Source organism: Anolis carolinensis, chromosome 1 (genome assembly GCF_035594765.1).
Source record: "Anolis carolinensis isolate JA03-04 chromosome 1, rAnoCar3.1.pri, whole genome shotgun sequence".
In the NCBI taxonomy this organism is placed as follows: domain Eukaryota; kingdom Metazoa; phylum Chordata; class Lepidosauria; order Squamata; family Dactyloidae; genus Anolis; species Anolis carolinensis.
In genome coordinates, this window is record NC_085841.1 from 1171207 (window position 1) to 1193251 (window position 22045).

Sequence of the window (22045 nt, forward strand, 5' to 3'; positions counted from 1 at the left end):
TACTGCAAGATACAGCATGGGGTCAGACTAGATGATCTTTATGTTCCCTTCCAACTACAGTAGAGTCTCACTTATCCAACACTCGCTTATCCAACGTTCTGGATTATCCAAGCCATTTTTGTAGTCAATGTTTTCAATACATCGTGATATTTTGGTGCTAAATTTGTAAATACAGTAATTACTACATAGCATTACTGCGCATTGAACTACTTTTTCTGTCAAATTTGTTGTATAACATGATGTTTTGTGCTTAATTTGTAAAATCATAACCTAATTTGATGTTTAATAGGCTTTTCCTTAATCTCTCCTTATTATCCAACATATTCACTTATCCAACGTTCTGCCGGCCCGTTTACGTTGGATAAGCGAGACTCTACTGTATATCCTCCAATGCTACTACCAACCCTTGGGATGCTACATCCCTAGTAACCCAATGGACAACCAAAGGCTCATCACACTCTCTCAGCCCAAGAAGAAAGTACCATAATGGCAAAACTCCCAATACATATCAATCTTGCCTGGAAGAATGATATTGGAGTGGATGGCCTTTGGGGCTCGCGGTGGTGCAATAGGTTAGACCCTTATGTTGCCGAACTCCTGACCTGAAGGTTGACAGTTTGAATCTGCGGGATGGGGTGAGCTCCTGCTGTTAGCCCTAGCTCCTGCCAACCTAGCAGTTCGAAAACACGCAAAGTGAGTAGGTAAATAGGTATTGCTTCGGCAGGAAAAAGCAAAGAGACACTCCAAGCAGTCTTGCCAGCCACACGACCAGGAGGTGTCTATGGACAACACAGGCTCCTCAGCTTGGAAACAGAGAAGAGCGCCTTCCCCAGAGCCGGAGATGAAAGGAGAAGCCTTTACCTTTGTTTGTGTCTTTGTCTCACTGTAAGGCATTGGATGTTTGCCTGTGTCCATTTTTATACTGAAATCTGCTCTGAGTCCTCTTGGGGAGAAGGGTGGAATATAAATAAAGTGTAATAATAATAATAATAATAATAATAATAATAATAATAATAATAATAATAAACTTTATTTATACCCCGCCACCATCTCCCTAAGGGGACTCGGGGCAGTTTACATGGGGCAAGGCCCGAACAACATATACATACAATTTACAGTATAAAAAAGATAAAAACAATAATACAATATAAAGCAGGAATATTATAAAAGTTAACAATATCAGTCAACCACCAGGCACAATTCTGTCGTCTACATAAGTGTAGGAACTGAAGCAGCTATGCAAAAGTACAATGGTGAGATAAAGTGCATAGATAATAACAGAGACCTAATAAAATACAGGGTAGGTGTATGATATGCGCATTCAGGACCAAACCATCCCAAAATGCTTTAGATTCAAACTGAGGTGGCACATAACAACACATTGCTTGGATGGTGTCCACAAGGTTGGACTGGATGACCTTTAGGGGCCCCTTTGGTGGAATATAAATTGCCTTGGAGTCTGGTGTTGTCTCCTTTTCTGGAGGTTTTTAAGCAGTGAATGGCCATCTGTCAGGAGGGCTTGGATGGTGTCTTCTTCCTCCCTGGGGTTGGACTGGATGGTCTTTGGGGGACCCTCTCAAGTAAAATAATAATGATGATGATGATGATGATGATGATGATGATGATAATAATAATAAGTGCGACTCTACTGTATATATATATGTATATAGTTAGCATAGCATGTTGCTATGGCACAGGAGAAAAGATGGAACTATCTTCCTGGGTCCCCTGTTCATTCTAAATACAGTAGAGTCTCACTTAGCCAACACTCACTTATCCAACGTTCTGGATTATCCAAGCCATTTTTGTAGTCAATGTTTTCAATACATCGTGAAATTTTGGTGCTAAATTCGTAAATACAGTTATTACTACACAGCATTACTGCGTATTCAACTACTTTTTCTGTCAAATTTGTTGTATAACATGATGTTTTGGTGCTTCATTTGTAAAATCATAACCTAATTTGATGTTTAATAGGCTTTTCCTTAATCTCTCGTTATTATCCAAGATATTCGCTTATCCAAGCTTCTGCTGGCCCGTTTAGCTTGCATAAGTGAGACTCTACTGTGTGTGTGTGTGTGTGTATGTGTGTGTATATATATATATAAATAATTAGCATAGCATGTTGCTATGGCACAGGAGAAAAGATGGATCTATCTTCCTGGGTCCCCTATTCATTCTAAATAATAACAACAACAACAACAACAATAATAATGATAATTTAAAATTTAAATAGGATTCTATAGGATTCTATAACTCTATACCCACTTAGGACCAAACCATCCACAAATGGTTTAGATTAAAGCTGAAATGGCACATAATAATACATTGCTGGGATATTGTCTTCCTGCCTGGCAGAATGGGGTTGGACTGGATGGTCTTTGGGGGACTCTTCCAACTTGAGGATTCTTGGGTTCTATGTGCTTTTGATGCAGCTTTTCAAATAGTCCTACCCCATAGGTCCAAGGCACCCCTTCATTATTTATTTATTTTATTAACAGTATTTATATTTCTCCCTTCTCACCCTGAAGGGGACTCAGGACAGATCATATTATGTACATATAAGGCAAACATTCAATGCCCATAAACACATAGAACCGAGACAGAGACAGACAGACGCAGAGGCAATTTAACCTTCTCCTGAGGGGATGTTCGATTCTGGCCACAGGGGGGAGCAGCTGCTTCATCATCTATTCTGATGGCACTTCCTCATTCCAATGTCGTAAATTAGTTAAATTTGTCTCCCCACTTTATATGTGGTACCTTATTTCCTACTTGATAGATGCAACTGTCTTTCGGGTTGCTAAGTCAGCAACGAGCAGGGGCTATTTTTTATTTTTTAATTGAGGGGTGCTCACCCTGCCACGGGCTGGCCTCGAACTCATGATCTCATGGCCAGAGTGATTTATTGCAGCAGGCTGCTCACCAGCCTGCGCCACAGCCCGGCTTCATCCAGACGTATCCCTTGCTTGAGACAGGTCCATCCCTTTTGAAGATAAATATTTGCTCCGCTCTCCACTCCCGAAGGGCTCCCTTGCCAGTCCCAGAGCTTAGAAAACATCCCTCTGGACCAGGCTTTTTTCTCCTCTTTGCCCCACCTGCCTTCTCCAAATATTTGTTGGATGCAGGGAACTCAAAAAGCGTGTTTCAAGAGGCCGAAAAGCACACACAGGGCCCTTTGACGCAACCTGTTTGCCCCACATGAAAGGCTCGACCGAGAAGCCTGGGGCTGCTTTATGGGACCAGAACAAACTGACCACAAGAAAACAGGAAAAATGAGGCCGGCTCCTTCAGAGCAGGTGGCCAAAGTCCACACAGAGCAGGAGGCTCCGGGCTTGAAAGTCTCCATAAAAGGGGTTTTTAAACAGAGACTGGCTGGACATCTGTCAGGAGGGCTTGGGTGGTGTTTTTTCAACCAACAGAATGGGGTTGGACTAGATGGCCCTTGGGGATCCCTTCCTATTATAGTAGAATAATGAGCTTCAGAGTCCAGTGGAGCCTCCTTCTCTGTTTCTAAACAGAGGCTGGATGGGCATCTGTTGGGAGGGTTTGGTTGGTGTCTCCCTTCCTGGCAGAATGGGATTGGGCTGGATGGCCTCTGGAGACCCCTTCCAGGATCCCATAGTATTGAGCCTTCCATGTAATGATATCTGTGGCTCCGTGTTATGGAATCCTGGGAGATGGCTAAAAAGACCTTGCAAAACTACAACTCCCATGATCGTATATTATTGAGCTCAAGTGATGCCAAACTGCCTTAATTCCACAGTGGTTGCTTCAATGGTGGATTTTCTGTATTGGCAAAGGGAGGTGGGACTAGATGACCTCTTAGGGTCCCACCCACCCTTCTGTCTTATTTTTTTGTAATTTGGTAGACTCTCTTGCTAGACTCAAACGCTCCCTTGTTGGAGCCTGCAAAGCTCAGTTCGATTTTCCCGATCCCGTTATTACTGAATCCCAAACCCATTCAGACTAAACAAAGGCCCTGGCACCGGGAGCCAAACCTAGCAATTGTCTTATTTCTAAATGAGAGGCTCCTCTTCTATCCCCTTCCCAGGAATGCCGGAACTAGAGATCCCACAATTATGGGGTGGGTGTGGGATACAAGGTTGGTTAATACCAACAATTTACCCTTGAAGGAATATGGGATGAAGTCCCAAGGAGCTGCAATGCACCAAGTAACCTCGAGTCATTATTATTATTATTATTATTATTATTATTATTATTATTATTATTATTCTGCCCTGGCAGAATATGTAAAACAAAGTGAAGAACCTGCTTTGATTGAATCGAAAATCAGAAACTCCTCAAAGCACAGCAGACAAAAAACCAGTACAAGAAAACCGCACTACAAACTAGTGCTGACAGCTGGCACAACAAAACATTGCATGGAAAGTTCCTTGACAAAATTGAAGGAAAAGCTGATAAAGAGAAGACCTGGCTCTGGCTCACGAATGGGACCCTGAAGAAGGAGACAGAAGGCCTGATCCTTGCAGCCCAGGAGCAAGACATCAGAACAAAGGCCATTCAGGCCAAGATCGAAAAATCAGCTGATGACCCAAAATGCAGACTGTGCAAGGAAACCGACGAAACCACTGATCATATCCTCAGCTGCTGTAAGAAAATCACACAGACAGACTACAAACAGAGGCACAACTATGTGGCCCAAATGATTCATTGGAACTTATGCCTCAAGTACCACCTCCCAGCAGCAAAGAACTGATGGGATCACAAACCTGCAAAAGTATTGGAAAATGAGCACGCAAAGATACTGTGGGACTTCCGAATCCAGACCGACAAAGTTCTGGAACACAACACACCAGACATCACAGTTGTGGAAAAGAACAAGGTTTGGATCATTGATGTTGCCATCCCAGGTGACAGTCGCATTGACGAAAAACAACAGGAAAAACTCAGCCGCTCTCAGGACCTCAAGATTGAACTTCAAAGACTCTGGCAGAAACCAGTGCAGGTGGTCCCAGTGGTGATGGGCACACTGGGTGTCATGCCAAAAGATCTCAGCTGGCATTTGGAAACAATAGACATTGACAAAATTACGATCTGCCAACTGCAAAAGGCCACCCTGCTGGGATCTGCGCGCATCATCCAAAAATACATCACACAGTCCTAGACACTTGGGAAGTGTTCGACTTGTGATTTTGTGATATGAAATCCAGCATGTCTATCTTGTTTGCTGTGTCATAATAAAATAATAATAATAATAATAATAATAATAATAATAATAATAATAATAATACATCACACAGTCCTAGACACTTGGGAAGTGTTCGACTTGTGATTTTGTGATATGAAATCCAGCGTGTCTATCTTGTTTGCTGTGTCATAATAAAATAATAATAATAATAATAATAATAATAATAATAATAATAATAATAATAATAATAATAATAATACATCACACAGTCCTAGACACTTGGGAAGTGTTCGACTTGTGATTTTGTGATATGAAATCCAGCATGTCTATCTTGTTTGCTGTGTCATAATAAAATAATAATAATAATAATAATAATAATAATAATAATAATAATAATAATAATAATAAATCACACAGTCCTAGACACTTGGGAAGTGTTCGACTTGTGATTTTGTGATACGAAATCCAGCATGTCTATCTTGTTTGCTGTGTCATACTATGTTGTTGTGTCAATAATAATAATAATATAGCAATCCTCTCCTCCTCCGTCTACCATGCATTTACTATTTAGACACCTCTATTTAAAAAATCCATGTACAACCAGGTCTCTATACCCACAGATTCTGCATGCACAGTTTCAACTATCCATAGCTTGAAAATATTTAGAAAGCTGCAAAAAGCTAACCTTGATTTTGTGATTATATACAAGGGACATCATTATGTACCCCGCCTTAAGCGCAGGCAGGTTATACACAGTTGTTGTTATTTACTACACTATTGTAGTAGTAAATGGGATTTTTGAATGGGATTTTTATATCCACTGGGGATCCTGGAACCAAACCCCAGCAAATACCTAAGACTGAATACTTTTTATATTGCTTTAAGTGGTTTGACTTAACTCCAGCTGTTTTTCTTTTATTTCTCAATTTCCAAGAAACCTATTATCTGTGTTGTTTATTTAGTTCCCGTCTTAAAATCTCATGACGAAAGACTTGAGCTAAACGGGCAGATGCAATTTTTCAAAAGCAGATATGAAGTTTGTAGCTATTTGTAGGTTTGGCTTTAGGAGCTGCGGTGGCGCAATGGGTTAAACCCTCGTGCCGGCTGGACTGCTGACCTGAAAGTTGCTGGTTCAAATCTGCGAGATGGGGTGAGCTCCCGTCTGTCAGCTCTAGCTTGTGGAGACAACTTGCAGTTTGTTCTCAAGTCCCTTCTGACGTGATTTTTAAAAAGTACGTTTGGCTTTAATTTCCTTTTAGTGACCGTTCTGTCTCTTTCTTTAGTACCCCTTGAGTGCGTCTACACTGTAGAATTAGTGCAGTTTTGACACCACATTCACACCCATGGATAAATGCTATGGAATTCTGGGAGCTGTATTTTAGAGAGGGACCAGCCCTCTTTAGCAGAGAAAGCCAAAGGCCTTGTAAAACTACAACTCCCAGGTTTGCATGGTATTCAGATTGCATGGTATTCAAAACTACAACTCCCAGGTTTGCATGGTATTCAGATTGCATGGTATTCAAAACTACAACTCCCAGGTTTGCATGGTATTCGAAGTGTAATGCTTCTACAGTTTAGATGCAAATTCAGAGTCAAACTTAACCAGTATTGTGAATTTTAACTGGCAATAACAAGCCTCCAGGTTTTGCAGAAGGAGCCTTCTCCTTGGCCAGACTTTCTTGTAGGTCTCCCCTCCAAAAATTCACCAGGCCTAACCCTGCTTAGCTTCCAAAACCAGGTTAATTGCTACAACTCCATGCTATTTTTTTTAACAGAGGTTGGATGGGTATCTATCAAGAGAGCTTGGGTGGTGCCTTCCTGTCCGAAGGGGGTCAGATTGGATGGCCTCTGGGGATCCCTTCCAACTCTACTGGGATACAGACTGAATGGGGGTCAGCTGGAGCCTCCTGGAGGTTTGTAAAAAGACTGGATGGCCATCTGTTGGGAGTGATTTAGTTGTGTCTTTCTGGGGGTTGGACTGGATGGCCTCTGGGGTTCTCTTTCTGGTTCTCTGAGCCCCTAAAAGAAAGACACATACCTTTCATCCTCTCCTTGCAAAGAGTCCAGTGCCTCCCTGGTGCTCCAAGCCACTTCTGGGGAAAGAGATGTGGCTTTGTTGATGCGGCAGAGGCGGGCAGGTGCTTCTTATCTGGCCAAGGCAGACCTGCCTTGGTTGCGCCACATCCCGGCACATGAGCGCCTCGGGAGACGAACTCTGAAGAAAGAGGACAGCCGCATCCTGGTGGAGCTTCCTCCTGATTACTTCTCTCCAAAGCAAGGTCCTATCTGTGGCCCATCCTCATGTGCAAAAAGATGCTCAGCGCGCCACTTCTGCAAGCCAGGCATCAGCTGTGGTCCATCCTCAATCACTCATGTTTTCAAAGTGTCAATGCACTGATGCTCAGTAAAGGGAGCCCTTGTCCAAAGCACACATAGTACACGTTCTCATGTGCTTATGCGCAGAGAAAGGAGCTCTCCTCCTCCTCAGCAAAGGACATGAGAACTTGCACACATGCACATGTAGAAAGAGGCTATCCTCCTCTGCAGATGCTCCAAACTTCAATGCTCCCTGGGGCTGATGGTGCAATGCTTCATGTGCCGATGCTCAGCAAAAGAAACTCTTGCTTGACGTTCCAGTGCACTGCCTCATGCACTGATGCTCAGAAAAGAAAACTCTCGCTTGACGTTCCGGTGCAGTGCCTCATGTGCCGATGCTCAGCAAAGGGTGTGAGAATATGCACACATGCACATGTAGAAATGGGCTATCCTCCTCTACAGATGCTCCAGACTTCAATGCTCCCTGGGGCTGATGGTGCACTGCTTTATGCACCGATGCTCAGCAAAGGAAATTTGCTTGATGTTCCGGTGCAGTGCCTCATGCGCCGATGCTCAGCAAAGGGTGTGAGAACATGCACACATATTGAATGTTCTCATGTGCCAATTTGCAGAAAAAGGATCTATATTCCTCAGCTGATGCTACAGCCTTCAATGCACCGGAGCACTGATGGCGCACTGCCTCATGCGCTGATGCTCACCAAAGGGAGCTGTTCTCCGAAGCACACACAGTGCATGTTCTCATGTGTCAATGTGCAGAAAAAGGATTTATCCTCCTCAGCCAATGCTCCAGCCTTCAATGCACCGGAGCACTGATGGCGCACTGCCTCATGCACCGATGCTCACGAAAGGGAGCTCTTGTCCGAAGCACACACAGCGCATGTTCTCATGTGTCAATGTGCAGAAAAAGGATCTATCTTCCTCAGCTGATGCTCCAGCCTTCAAAGCACACTTGCAGTGATGGCGCACTGCCTCATGCGCCGATGCTCACCAAAGAGAGCTCTTGTCTGAAGTACACACAGTGCATGTTCTCATGTGTCAATGTGCAGAAAACGGATCTATCATCCTCAGCCGATGCTCCAGCTTTCAATGCACCGGAGCACTGATGGCGCACTGCCTCATGCGCCGATGCTCACCAAAGGGAGCTCTTATCTGAAGTACACACAGTGCATGTTCTCTTGTGTTGATGTGCAGAAAAAGGATCTATCTTCCTCAGCTGACGCTCCAGCCTTCAAAGCACTGGAGCACTGATGGCGCACTGCCTTATGCGCCAATGCTCAGCACAAGGAGCCCTCTGCCTCCACCGCCGCTGTGGCCTCCAATGCGCCCTGGCACTGACATCCCAGCCCTGTTTGGTCTCCTTCCCCATGCGCGGCCTCCTTCTTCTCCCTTGGCGCACTCCTCCGGCTCTTGGGCTTCGGCCCAAGCAAACTTCTCCAAAGAGTTCTCCAATGCTCAGGCCACGGCAGGCCACGGCCCTGGTTTGGGGGTGGCAACGAGGTGCGCCTCCTTCCCTCCTTCTCGGTGTGTGCTGGTGTGCAAGCGGCAGCGGAGAGGCTGTTGTTTGGACGTGCTTGTTGGGCCTGTGCCGGAGAAATGTGCGTGCGCCTCCTCCGCCCCTCTCCCGCCTCCCCTCCGTTTGCGCACTAATTGCTAACAAATGTCCTTCCTTTGCAGCCCAGTGGGAAGGGGAAGGCGAGGAATGCGCATGGAGGACTCCACAGACACATGGGATGGGATGCAGCACATCCACCCGAGAAGGAAGGAATGTGCTGCTGTGGTGCCACTGGAGTTGCCATGGCTCTGTGATGTGGAATCCTGGGAGTTGTAGTTTGCTAAGGCAGAGAAAGCTAAAGGCCTTGGGAAACTACAACACCCAGTATCCCTGGGTCTTGAGCCATGCATTCATCCCACCGCATAGATGCGCATACAGACACAATGATATGAACACACTGATGCACATACAGACGCACTGCTGAGGTTGTAGGTTCAGGAGCAGAGCCGATCCCGAGGCTTCTTGACCAAAGCTTGAAATCGGAAACAAACTCATCATGTTGTGAAGCATTATGCGCAGAGGGCCAACCATGTTCTCTTGTGAAGCAAGGCCAACCATGTTCGCTAAGAGATCGTCATTCATAGGAGTCATAGTATCTTAGAGGTGGGACCTCCAAAGGCCATCCAGTCCAGTCCTGCTCTACCATGCAGGAAGACACAATCTGAGCCCTCCCGACAGATGTCCATCCAGCCTCTGCTTAAAGAGCTCCAAAGTTCTCCAGATTCCAAAGCAGTCCATGATACACTAGGGACCTCCAAGGGTCATCCAGTCCGATCTCCAATCTGCCACAATAAAAGCCCTCCCAACAAATGTCCATCTAGCCTCTGCTTAAAGAGCTCCAAAGTTCTCCAGATTCCAAAGCCATCCATAATAAACTAGGGACCTCCAAAGACCATCCAGTCCAATGCCCAATCTGCCACAATAAAAGCCCTCTCAACAGATGGCCACCCAGCCTCTGTTGGAAAGCCTCCAGAGAAGAGGAATCTACTGGAATCCAAGACAGTCTCGATCCCACTAGACCAGATTCCAAAGTCATCCATAATAAACTAGGGACCTCCAAAGGCCATCCAGTCCAAAACCCAATCTACCACAATAAAGGCCCTCCCAACAAATGTCCATCTAGCCTCTGCTTAAAGAGCTCCAAAGTTCTCCAGATTCCAAAGCCGTCCATAATAAACTAGGGACCTCCAAAGGCCATCCAGTCCAAAACCCAATCTACCACAATAAAGGCCCTCCCAACAAATGTCCATCTAGCCTCTGCTTAAAGAGGTCCAAAGTTCTCCAGATTCCAAAGCCGTCCATAATAAACTAGGGACCTCCAAAGGCCATCCAGTCCAAAACCCAATCTACCACAATAAAGGCCCTCCCAACAAATGTCCATCTAGCGTCTGCTTAAAGAGCTCCAAAGTTCTCCAGATTCCAAAGCCGTCCATAATAAACTAGGGACCTCCAAAGGCCATCCAGTCCAAAACCCAATCTACCACAATAAAGGCCCTCCCAACAAATGTCCATCTAGCCTCTGCTTAAAGAGGTCCAAAGTTCTCCAGATTCCAAAGCCATCCATAATAAACTAGGGACCTCCAAGGGTCATCCACTCCAACGCCCAATCTGCCACAATAAAAGCCCTCCCAACAAATGTCCATCTAGCCTCTGCTTAAAGAGGTCCAAAGTTCTCCAGATTCCAAAGCCATCCATAATAAACTAGGGACCTCCAAGGGTCATCCACTCCAACGCCCAATCTGCCACAATAAAGGCCCTCCCAACAAATGTCCATCTAGCCTCTGCTTAAAGAGCTCCAAAGTTCTCCAGATTCCAAAGCCATCCATAATAAACTAGGGACCTCCAAGGGTCATCCACTCCAACGCCCAATCTGCCACAATAAAAGCCCTCCCAACAAATGTCCATCTAGCCTCTGCTTAAAGAGGTCCAAAGTTCTCCAGATTCCAAAGCCATCCATAATAAACTAGGGACCTCCAAGGGTCATCCACTCCAACGCCCAATCTGCCACAATAAAGGCCCTCCCAACAAATGTCCATCTAGCCTCTGCTTAAAGAGCTCCAAAGTTCTCCAGATTCCAAAGCCATCCATAATAAACTAGGGACCTCCAAGGGTCATCCACTCCAACGCCCAATCTGCCACAATAAAAGCCCTCCCAACAAATGTCCATCTAGCCTCTGCTTAAAGAGGTCCAAAGTTCTCCAGATTCCAAAGCCATCCATAATAAACTAGGGACCTCCAAGGGTCATCCACTCCAACGCCCAATCTGCCACAATAAAGGCCCTCCCAACAAATGTCCATCTAGCCTCTGCTTAAAGAGCTCCAAAGTTCTCCAGATTCCAAAGCCGTCCATAATAAACTAGGGACCTCCAAAGGCCATCCAGTCCAAAACCCAATCTACCACAATAAAGGCCCTCCCAACAAATGTCCATCTAGCCTCTGCTTAAAGAGGTCCAAAGTTCTCCAGATTCCAAAGCCATCCATAATAAACTAGGGACCTCCAAGGGTCATCCACTCCAACGCCCAATCTGCCACAATAAAGGCCCTCCCAACAAATGTCCATCTAGCCTCTGCTTAAAGAGCTCCAAAGTTCTCCAGATTCCAAAGCCATCCATAATAAACTAGGGACCTCCAAGGGTCATCCACTCCAACGCCCAATCTGCCACAATAAAAGCCCTCCCAACAAATGTCCATCTAGCCTCTGCTTAAAGAGGTCCAAAGTTCTCCAGATTCCAAAGCCATCCATAATAAACTAGGGACCTCCAAGGGTCATCCACTCCAATGCCCAATCTGCCACAATAAAGGCCCTCCCAACAAATGTCCATCTAGCCTCTGCTTAAAGAGCTCCAAAGTTCTCCAGATTCCAAAGCCATCCATAATAAACTAGGGACCTCCAAGGGTCATCCACTCCAACGCCCAATCTGCCACAATAAAAGCCCTCCCAACAAATGTCCATCTAGCCTCTGCTTAAAGAGGTCCAAAGTTCTCCAGATTCCAAAGCCATCCATAATAAACTAGGGACCTCCAAGGGTCATCCACTCCAACGCCCAATCTGCCACAATAAAAGCCCTCCCAACAAATGTCCATCTAGCCTCTGCTTAAAGAGCTCCAAAGTTCTCCAGATTCCAAAGCCATCCATAATAAACTAGGGACCTCCAAGGGTCATCCACTCCAACGCCCAATCTGCCACAATAAAAGCCCTCCCAACAAATGTCCATCTAGCCTCTGCTTAAAGAGGTCCAAAGTTCTCCAGATTCCAAAGCCGTCCATGATACACTAGGGACCTCCAAAGGCCATCCAGTCCAAAACCCAATCTGCCACAATAAAAGCCCTCCCAACAAATGTCCATCTAGCCTCTGCTTAAAGAGGTCCAAAGTTCTCCAGATTCCAAAGCCATCCATAATAAACTAGGGACCTCCAAGGGTCATCCACTCCAACGCCCAATCTGCCACAATAAAAGCCCTCCCAACAAATGTCCATCTAGCCTCTGCTTAAAGAGGTCCAAAGTTCTCCAGATTCCAAAGCCATCCATAATAAACTAGGGACCTCCAAGGGTCATCCACTCCAACGCCCAATCTGCCACAATAAAAGCCCTCCCAACAAATGTCCATCTAGCCTCTGCTTAAAGAGCTCCAAAGTTCTCCAGATTCCAAAGCCATCCATAATAAACTAGGGACCTCCAAGGGTCATCCAGTCCAACCCCCAATCTGCCACAATAAAAGCCCTCCCAACAAATGTCCATCTAGCCTCTGCTTAAAGAGGTCCAAAGTTTTCCAGATTCCAAAGCCATCCATAATAAACTAGGGACCTCCAAAGACCATCCAGTCCAATGCCCAATCTGCCACAATAAAAGCCCTCTCAACAGATGGCCACCCAGCCTCTGTTGGAAAGCCTCCAGAGAAGAGGAATCTACTGGAATCCAAGACAGTCTCGATCCCACTAGACCAGATTCCAAAGTCATCCATAATAACCTAGGGACCTCCAAGGGCCATTCAGTCCAACCCCCACTCTGCCACAATAAAAGCCCTCCCAACAGATGGCCATTTAGCCTCTGTTGGAAAGCCTCCAGAGAAGACTAAGTTGAATTGGTTGAGACTCAATGAGAGATTCCTTGCAAAATTAGAGCAAAATGTGCTATATCAGGATGTCCCTCCTGCAAAAGCAAAGTTTGTGCAGTTTAGTAAACTTTTCCCATGTTTTTTGTACATAAGCACCCGAACCATATCTGCAAACACATTATTGTTGTTGTTGCTGTCACCATCATCATCATGGTTTTTATTTTTCTCCCTCCTGACTCCCAATATAGGATCTCAAGGCGGCTAACAACAAATAAGACACATTTTAATCCTAGCATTAATATTTCGCAATAGTGTTTTGCTAATTTCCTGAAAAGGACTGTGTATGTTTTTCCCCTAAAACAAATTAAAAAGTCAACAGACTGCCAGATATTTTGTAATTCTCTGCGAACAAGCTCATGCTTTTAAAAATAAACATGGTCACATCACGAGAGAAAAGGGAGCGTTTCTGAAATGTAGAGATCCTTAGTGATGTGTCAGCATTCTTCACAACTGTTTTTATAGCCTTGTTTCTAAGGTTGCATCTACACAGTAGAATTAAAGCAGTTTGACCCCACTTGAACAGCCACGGCTCAATGCTACGGAACCTTGGGAGCTGTAGTTTGGCACTTTTTGCCAGAGAAGTGTATAGACCTTGCAAAACTACAATTCCCAGTATCCCATAGCATTGAACTGTGGCACTTAAAGCATTAATTATGCAGTGTAGATGCACCGTTACTTTGCATGAGCAAATTTGTACGTCTTCCAGAACCTTTCACATCCTTTGATGCTTTTTTTTGGGAAGGATGATGGGACTTCTGTGCCATTTGGGTGGAGAAAATGTACTTTTGAAAGTATGGAGACTTATTTTGTTGGTTTTGCTTAAGGCTCAAGAAGATTGACGTTGGTTCTCCCAATGGAAGATGTTTACTTGCATGAGAAATGGAGAGCTTGTATGTGCTGCCACCTGCTGGCCAATTTAGGGAATTGCAGTCTGCCTTCTCTAGAACATTTGGTATTAAGACTAAAGGGTGCATCTACGCTGCAGAATGAATGCAGTTTGAGACCACTTTAGCTGCCATGGTTCAGTGCTATGGGATCCTGGGATTTGTAAATGGGTTAGGCACCAAAGAAGAAGTAGGATCTTGCAAAAACTACAACTCCCAGGATACCACAGCATTGAGCCATGGTGGAGCCAAACTGCATTGATTTGATGGCATAAACACCTCATTTGAGCTCAGTCTAGCAATCAATTATATCTAATCATCTAATCGATTTGCTATATAAATGTTTTAAATAAATAAGTAAATAAATATTCAAAATACTATCAATGTTTTGGCTGAAATCCAGATAAGGTGTTTGGGAGAAACACCTGTATAAGTTTTGCCACTATATATATTGCACTATGCTCAGACTCATTGTTCTGATATGCTGTTATATGGTTTAATTGTTTATATTGTTTTTAATGTATGACTGTTTATTACATGGGACATTGGGCTTGTTTCCCATGTGAGCCACCCCGAGTCCTCCTGGGGGAGATGGGAGCGGGAATATAAAAATAAAGTATTATTATTATTATTATTAATAATAATAATAATAATAATAATAATAATATTATTTATTATATATAATTTTCTTGCACCCCAAGTACGTCTGGCAAGTGCCAAAGAGTATTTAACTCTGCCTACATGGCACTAAAGTGTATTTATATGTTGATTGTTTCTATTGATTTTATGTTATGTTTTATTTGCTTTGTATAATAAGGCATTGAATTTTTGCCTAGATGTATCTTGTATGCTGCTCTGAGTCCCCTACAAGGTGAAAAGAGCGGGATAGAAATGAGGTTAATCAATGACTTTCTGCAGCATCCCTACTATCTACTAAAGTAGTGACTTGGTATAATACTTCATTGAAATAATATTAATTTGGCAGGATTTTCTCTTGACCAAACTATGCTGGTTGCTATTGATCACTGCATTGTCTTCAAGGCACTTGCAGACAGATTCCTGCATTAATTATAATATTTCTTTCTGATATTGAAATCCGTTGATTGACCTAAAGTCTGTCTCAGCTCATGGGGAGAATTAACTTTCTTTATACTATTCTTGCAAGCTTGAACTACACATCTCTACTTCCACTTGGAAATTAATCATTTCTTCCATTCTTTATGAAAAGCTTTTTGTCTTTTCACTTCTTTTTTGAGTCATGTTGACTTTCCCAGACCAAGCCTTGAGAGGAATGGTTACATTGGAATACCGCCGATTTCTGGGCCTGAATATATTGCACAAGATTTATCTAGCCTCAAATGATACATTTTAATATATTGGGTTTATGGTCCCCGTTCCCTTGATCGGGTCGTGTAAGTGTTATTTATTGCTATGTAATTGTATTGTTTTACTTTGCTTAATAAAGTGTTATTATGTTGCTATGTAATGTATGTGTTGTTTTTATGATTGGAAACCGCCCTGAGTCCCATCCGGGAGATAGGGCGATATATAAATAAAATTTTATTGTTGTTGTTGTTGTTGTTGTTGTTGTTGTTGTTCTTATGACACAGCAAACAAGATAGATATGCTGTATTTCGTATCACAAAATCACAAGTCGAACACTTCCCAAGTGTCTAGGACTGTGTGATGTATTTTCGGATGAAAATTTTTACTTTTATCATTATCATTATCATTATTATTATTAATATCATTATTTATTAGAATTTCAATTATTATTTTGTTATTATTTTATTATGACACAGCAAATGATATATACATGCTGGATTTCGTATCACAAAATCACAAGTCGAACACTTCCCTAGTGTCTAGGACTGTGTGATGTATTTTCGGATGATGCGCGCAGATCCCAGTTGAGTGGCCTTTTGCAGTTGACAGATCATGATTTTCTCAATGTCTATTGTTTCCAAATGCCGGCTGAGATCTTTTGGCACGGCACCCAGTGTGCCCATCACCACCGGGACCACCTGCACTGGTTTCTACCAGTTCAATCTTGAGGTCCTGAGAGCGGTTGAGTTTTTCCTGTTGTTTTTTGTCAATGCGACTGTCACCTGGGATGGCAACATCAATGATCCAAACCTTGTTCTTTTCCACAACTGTGATGTCTGGTGTGTTGTGTTCCAGAACTTTGTCAGTCTGGATTCGGAAGTCCCACAGTATCTTTGCGTGCTCATTTTCCAAGACTTTTGCAGGTTTGTGATCCCACCAGTTCTTTGCTGCTGGGAGGTGGGACTTGAGGCATAAGTTCCAATGAATCATTTGGGCCACATAGTTGTGCCTCTGTTTGTAGTCTGTCTGTACGATTTTCTTACAGCAGCTGAGGAGATGATCAATGGTTTCGTCGGTTTCCTTGCACAGTCTGCATTTTGCGTCATGAGCTGATTTTTCGATCTTGACCTTAATTGCATTTGTTCTGATGGCTAGATGGCCTCAAGAGGTCCCTTCTGTTGGGGCTCAGCAAGAGGTTGGAGATTTCTTAGAGGACAAGGGAGATGATGGTTTTCCAACTCAGGAGTCTGTGTGCGATCGGGGAGGCGGGGGGAATTGCAGGCCTTAGATCAGAGAGAAGTGCAGGCAATTGAAGATGAGACAGAGGATGCTATGGATTCCAATGTTCATTCCTTAGCAACAGGGGAAAGGTCCATTTCTCTTGGAAATCGGCCTTCAATTGATGGGGAGTTTTCCCACAATATCAGATTAGGTCTCTGGATGGAGGGAGTGAAGGATAGATTAATTAGGTGTTCAGAAAGACTCCGTGAGAAATTCTTGAAACCCAGGTGCGAGAGGCATGATCTCATGGCTTCTTGGTTGGTTTTGGGCTTAAATTAAGTGATGTTTACTAATGTCTCTCAGAGCAGACAACATTGCCAAAAGGTTCAGATTCCTGTGTCAGATCTCAAGTTCACGATTCAAGTACCCTGCGTTTGCCTATGTTCCTGAAAGAATTTTGCCTTGGGAAAAGTTCCTGCTTTTATGCTTATGGATTTATGCCTGTGATCTTGACTTTATGTACCTTGCCATTTTTGGACTTTTTTGTATATGGACTGCTGCTATTTTATAGCTCTTTTGAGAAATGCCCTTTTCCCCCTTTGTACCTGCTTTTCTTAATAAACTGCTGTAATCAGTACGAATGGACTCTGGTGTGGTGATGGGTGAAAAGGTGTCTCAATGATTCCTGGAGTCATGCAGGTGGTTCATCCAGTTCTCTTTTGAACTGGATTATATGGCAGTGTAGACTCATATCATCCAGTTCAAAGCAGTTAACGTGGATTATCCAATTATATAGGACAGTGTAGAAGGAGACTAGATGGTCATTTGTCTGAAGATCTTAGATGGTGTATCTTCCTGCTTGACAGAAGAGTCTGGATGGCCTTTGGGGGACCCTTCCAGTGCTGTGTTTATCCTAGAGCAGAAAAGACAGATTTAGGCCAGATGTTGCAATAAATAAGCAGCGGGACAAAGGAAGGACCAAAACAGAAACTGAGTCATCCGTCAGATAGACAGTTCTTGTGGTTTGTGTTGCAATGGAAGAAAAAAGGGATGAGTCAACAGACGCAACACTTTGGGAAGCAGATGTGGCCAAAGGTTCATCTGTCTATCCTCATTCTACAGTGTAGAGCAGGCATAGGCACACTTTGGTTTTCCTGGTGTTTTGGACTTGAACTCCCACCATTCCTGGCCTCAGGCCCCTTCCTTTTCCCCCTCAGCCACTTAAGTGACTGTATATGTGGACATCACTTGATGGGTAATGTAGGACTCAGATAGATAACAGAAGCAGAAGATGGAAAAGCTCCACGATCTCTGCCAAAAGAAGACCAGGAGCAGATTGTGGCTCAAACTAAATATGTATTATTAAACCTAATTGGCTGGGGCTAGAACAGGCATGGGCCAACTTTGACCTTCTCTCTAGGTATTTTGGACTGCAACTCCCACCATTCCTAAGATCCTCAGGCCCCTTCCTTTTCCCCCTCAGCCGCTTAAGCGGCTGAGGGGGAAAAGGAAAGGGCCTGAGGCCAGGAATGGTGGAAGCTGTAGTCCAAAACACCCGGAAAACCAAAGTGTTCCAATGCCTGGTGTAGAGGTACCTTGCCACAGTTGTCCTTTGTTTCATACAGCCTTGATAAAGGTCATGTTTGTTGCACATGAGAACATGACATCTGTGAGAACCTCTTCCAGGAGGTTTGCAACATCTAAGCGGATTAAAAGATCGCAAGGAAGTTCACAGACTTGTGGGTTTGTTTACTTTTAAAGGGAGGAAAAAAGGTGACTAAACGGACAGAGGTGCACAAAAGAAAGCACAAGGCCCCAAAAAGTAGATACTATACTATGGAATGCATGCCGTTTGACACCGCTTTAGCTTACCCTGGGAGTTGTAGTTTCACAAGGTCTTCGGCATCTCTATATTATGTAATGCATGCTGTTTGATACTGCTTTAGTTTACTCTGGGAGTTGTAGTTTCACCATGTCTTCGGCTTCTCTATACCATGGAATGCATGCCGTTTGACACCGCTTTAGCTTACTTTGGTCACTAGGGGGCGCTAGACAGATAAGAATAGTGCTGCTACTACTACTACTACTACTACTACTCCACCTTTAGTAATTCGCATTCCAAACGTTTTGTTTAATTCTGGCCACCCTACAGGGTCTTTCTCCTGGTTTTTTTTTTTCAGCCAAAGTTATCCTTGGCCTTCCTTCTGAGGCTGAGAGAGTGTGACCCACCACGTGGCATTCAAATCCCCTCCCTTTTGTGTTGTCGAAGGCTTTCATGGCTGGAATCACTGGGTTGCTGTGAGTTTTCCGGGCTGCATGGCCATGTTCCAGAAGCATTCTCTCCTGACGTTTCACCCACATCTATGGCAGGCATCCTCAGAGAGTTTGTGAAGTCTGTTAGAAACTAGGCAAGTGGGGTTTATATATCTGTGGAATTATGTCCCGGGTGGGAGAAAGAACTCTTTGTCTGTTGGCGGCAAGTGTGGATGTTGTGATTGGCCACCTTAATTAGCACTGGATGGCCTTGCAGCTTCAAAGCCTGGCTGGTTCCTGCCTGGGGGAATCCTTTTCTGGGTGGTGTTAGCTGGCCCTGATTTTTTCCTGTCTGGAATTCCCCTATTTTCTTGTGAAGCCTCTTTCTTTTCTTTTCTGAGTGCTGTTCTTTATTTACTGTCCCGGTTTTAGAGTTTTCAAAAAAATACAGGGAACCAGACTGTGTTCATGTTCATGGTTTCCTCCTTTCTGCCAGGCTTTGAATCTGCAAGGCCATTCAATGCTAATCAAGGTGATTAATTGCAATACTCACACTTGCCTCCAACAGACAAGAGTTCTTTCTCCCACTTTGGACATCATTCCACACACACACATTACATATACAGTAGAGTCCCACTTATCCAACTTATCCACTTATCCCGTTTATGTTGGATAAGTGAGACTCTACTGCAGGGGTCCCCAAACTAAGGCCCGGGGGCCGGATGCGGCCCATCGAAGCCATTTATCTGGCCCCCACGGCACAAGGGCAGAAGGGGGTTGGGCTAAATGACCCAAGGGGTCTCTTCTTCTCTTACAACCCTTATTATTACTATTATTATTATTATTATTATCATTGAGGCTGGGTAGACATCTGTCAGGGGCAATACTAATGGCTTTTGGTGCACAAAGGCAGAAGGGGATAGAACTAAATGGCCCAAGGGGTCTCTTCCAACCCTCTTTATTATTATTATTATTATTATTATTATTATTATTATTATTATTAACATTGAGGCTGGGTGGCCATCTGTCAGGGATGCTTTGCTTGTGCTTTTGGCGCACAAAGGCAGAAAGGGATTGGACTCAATGGCCCAAGGGGTCTCTTCCAACCCTCTTTATTATTATTATTATTATTATTATTATCATCATCATCATTGAGGCTGGGTGGCCATCTGTCAGGGATGCTTTGCTTGTGCTTTCGGTGCACAAAGGCAGAAGGAGATTGGACTCAATGGCCCAAAGGGTCTCTTCCAACCCTCTTTTTTATTATTATTGTTGTTGTTGTTGCTGCTGTTGTTGTTGTTATTATTATTATTATTATTAATTATTATTATTGCTTGGTGGCCAACTATAGTCCGGCCCTCCCACGGTCCGAAAGATCATGAACTGGCCCCCTGTTTAAAAAGTTTGGGGACCCCTGTTCTAGAGACTAAAAGGCTATGCAGTTTTCCCATTGACCAGCGCTCCCTCTAGCGACAACTTTGGGTAGTGCGCCTTTTGTGGATGGTTTGAGAACTAGGGATCTGGACGGGGAAGGTGACGTCACAGAGGGGGGAGGGGGGGGAGAAAAGGAGGGAGGGGCTGGGCCATAAAAGGGCCGGAGTGGAGCTGCGCCGCTCGGACAGTCCGAGGAGGGAAGAAGAGCCAAGACCAGGTAAGGCATCAATGGGAGGGAGTGCAAAGGCCAGGTGAGGGGCGGTGCAAAAAGGAGATTAGATTGCTGCTTATGCATTTGTTCATTTGGAGGGGATTCGTTTTGCAAACCTTGCACAGTCCCTATTATTAAAAAGATAAGCAAGTTCCCTTAGATCAGGATGGGGTGTGAGTCTGCAAAACACGAAAGTTACCCCCTTTTGCCCCGTTCACACGTGCACGCGTGCAAAAAGAGTGCAAGATGCGTGTTTGAGTTCTTTCCTGCTCCTGTGGTTGAAGAAGGAGGGAAAAAGAAACCAACCCCGCAAATTGACGCGCAGGGGCAGCTCGTGTGAACGCGGGATGGAGAACACGTGTCATCATGCGTGTTTGTAGAGACTACATATTATTATTAGTTTGATTATTACTATTATTATTATTATTATTATTATTATTATTATTATTATTATTAGTTTTCCTTTTTAGCTCGAGTTCTGTGCCTATTCCCTATTTTAGAGCATCCTTTTTAAAGGGACCACAACTCCCAACATGCTGGTTGGAGGATGATGGGAGTTATAGTTTCTTCCAAATCCCAAAATCTGATTTATTTTGCGCTTCTCCTATTTTGGACATTGCATTCACCCTACATTGTCCCCTATCTAATGTAATATTTTGGTTTTTATATTATTATATATTATTATATTAATTATATTTTATTTATTATTATATTATTCTATTCTATTTAGTTATAAACTGTTTCCATCTCTTAAAGTGGTGAACAATGCTAAAAGCAATACAGTATCCAGTTTGCATAGGTCCTATTTTGTATATGGAATGCATCCTACATTACCTTCTTCTTTAATGTAATATTCTGATATTATTATTATATTTATTTATATACTGCTTCCATCTCTTAAAGTGGTGAACAATGCTAAAAGCAATACAATATCCAGTTTGCATAGATACTATATTGTATATGGAATGCATCCTACATTACCTTCTTCTTTAATGTAATATTCTGATATTATTATTATTATTATTATTATTATTATTATTATTATTATTATTATTATTATATTTATTGCTTCCATCTCTTAAAGTGGTGAACAATGCTAAAAGCAATACAGTATCCAATTTGCATCCTATTTTGTACATGGAATGCATCCTACATTGCAACCTACCTTCTTCTTTAATGTAATATTCTGATTTTTTATTATTATTATATTTATTTACATACTGCTTTTTTCTCTAAAAGTTGTATGTAAATATAATAATAATAATAATAATGCAATATCCAATTCGCATAGATCTATTTTGCATTTTGCATCTCTCCTACGTTGCATTCTCCGTTCTATTTTTAATAATTCCGATTTATTTTTACATTGATCCTACATTACACCTTACCTTAATTTTTTTTGGTATATTTTGCATATATATAAATACTGTAAATAAATAAATATTGTATATTATATACTGCTTCCATCTCTTAAAGTGGTGAAGAATGCTAAAAGCAATACAGTATCCAGTTTGCATACATCCTATTTTGTATATGGAATGCATCCTACATTACCTTCTT

General features: G+C 43.2%; 2 protein-coding genes across 2 annotated transcripts in view; one reads left to right on the forward strand and one right to left on the reverse strand.

The window, feature by feature from the left end:
• The window catches only part of scara3 (scavenger receptor class A member 3), a 31412-nt gene extending 23397 nt beyond the window's left edge, over positions 1–8015 (reverse strand). Inside the window, exon 1 of the mRNA XM_062969035.1 lies at positions 7191–8015. Within this exon, the coding sequence (XP_062825105.1) occupies positions 7191–7197 (7 nt within the window). The 5' untranslated portion in view covers positions 7198–8015. The remainder of the gene's footprint in view (positions 1–7190) is intronic.
• Positions 8016–8759: 744 nt separating this feature from the next.
• Positions 8760–22045, forward strand: part of clu (clusterin) — a 52571-nt gene continuing 39285 nt past the window's right edge. The window contains exons 1-2 of the mRNA XM_062968764.1: positions 8760–9084; positions 20388–20491. Coding sequence (XP_062824834.1) covers positions 8760–9084; positions 20388–20491 — 429 coding nt within the window. The remainder of the gene's footprint in view (positions 9085–20387; positions 20492–22045) is intronic.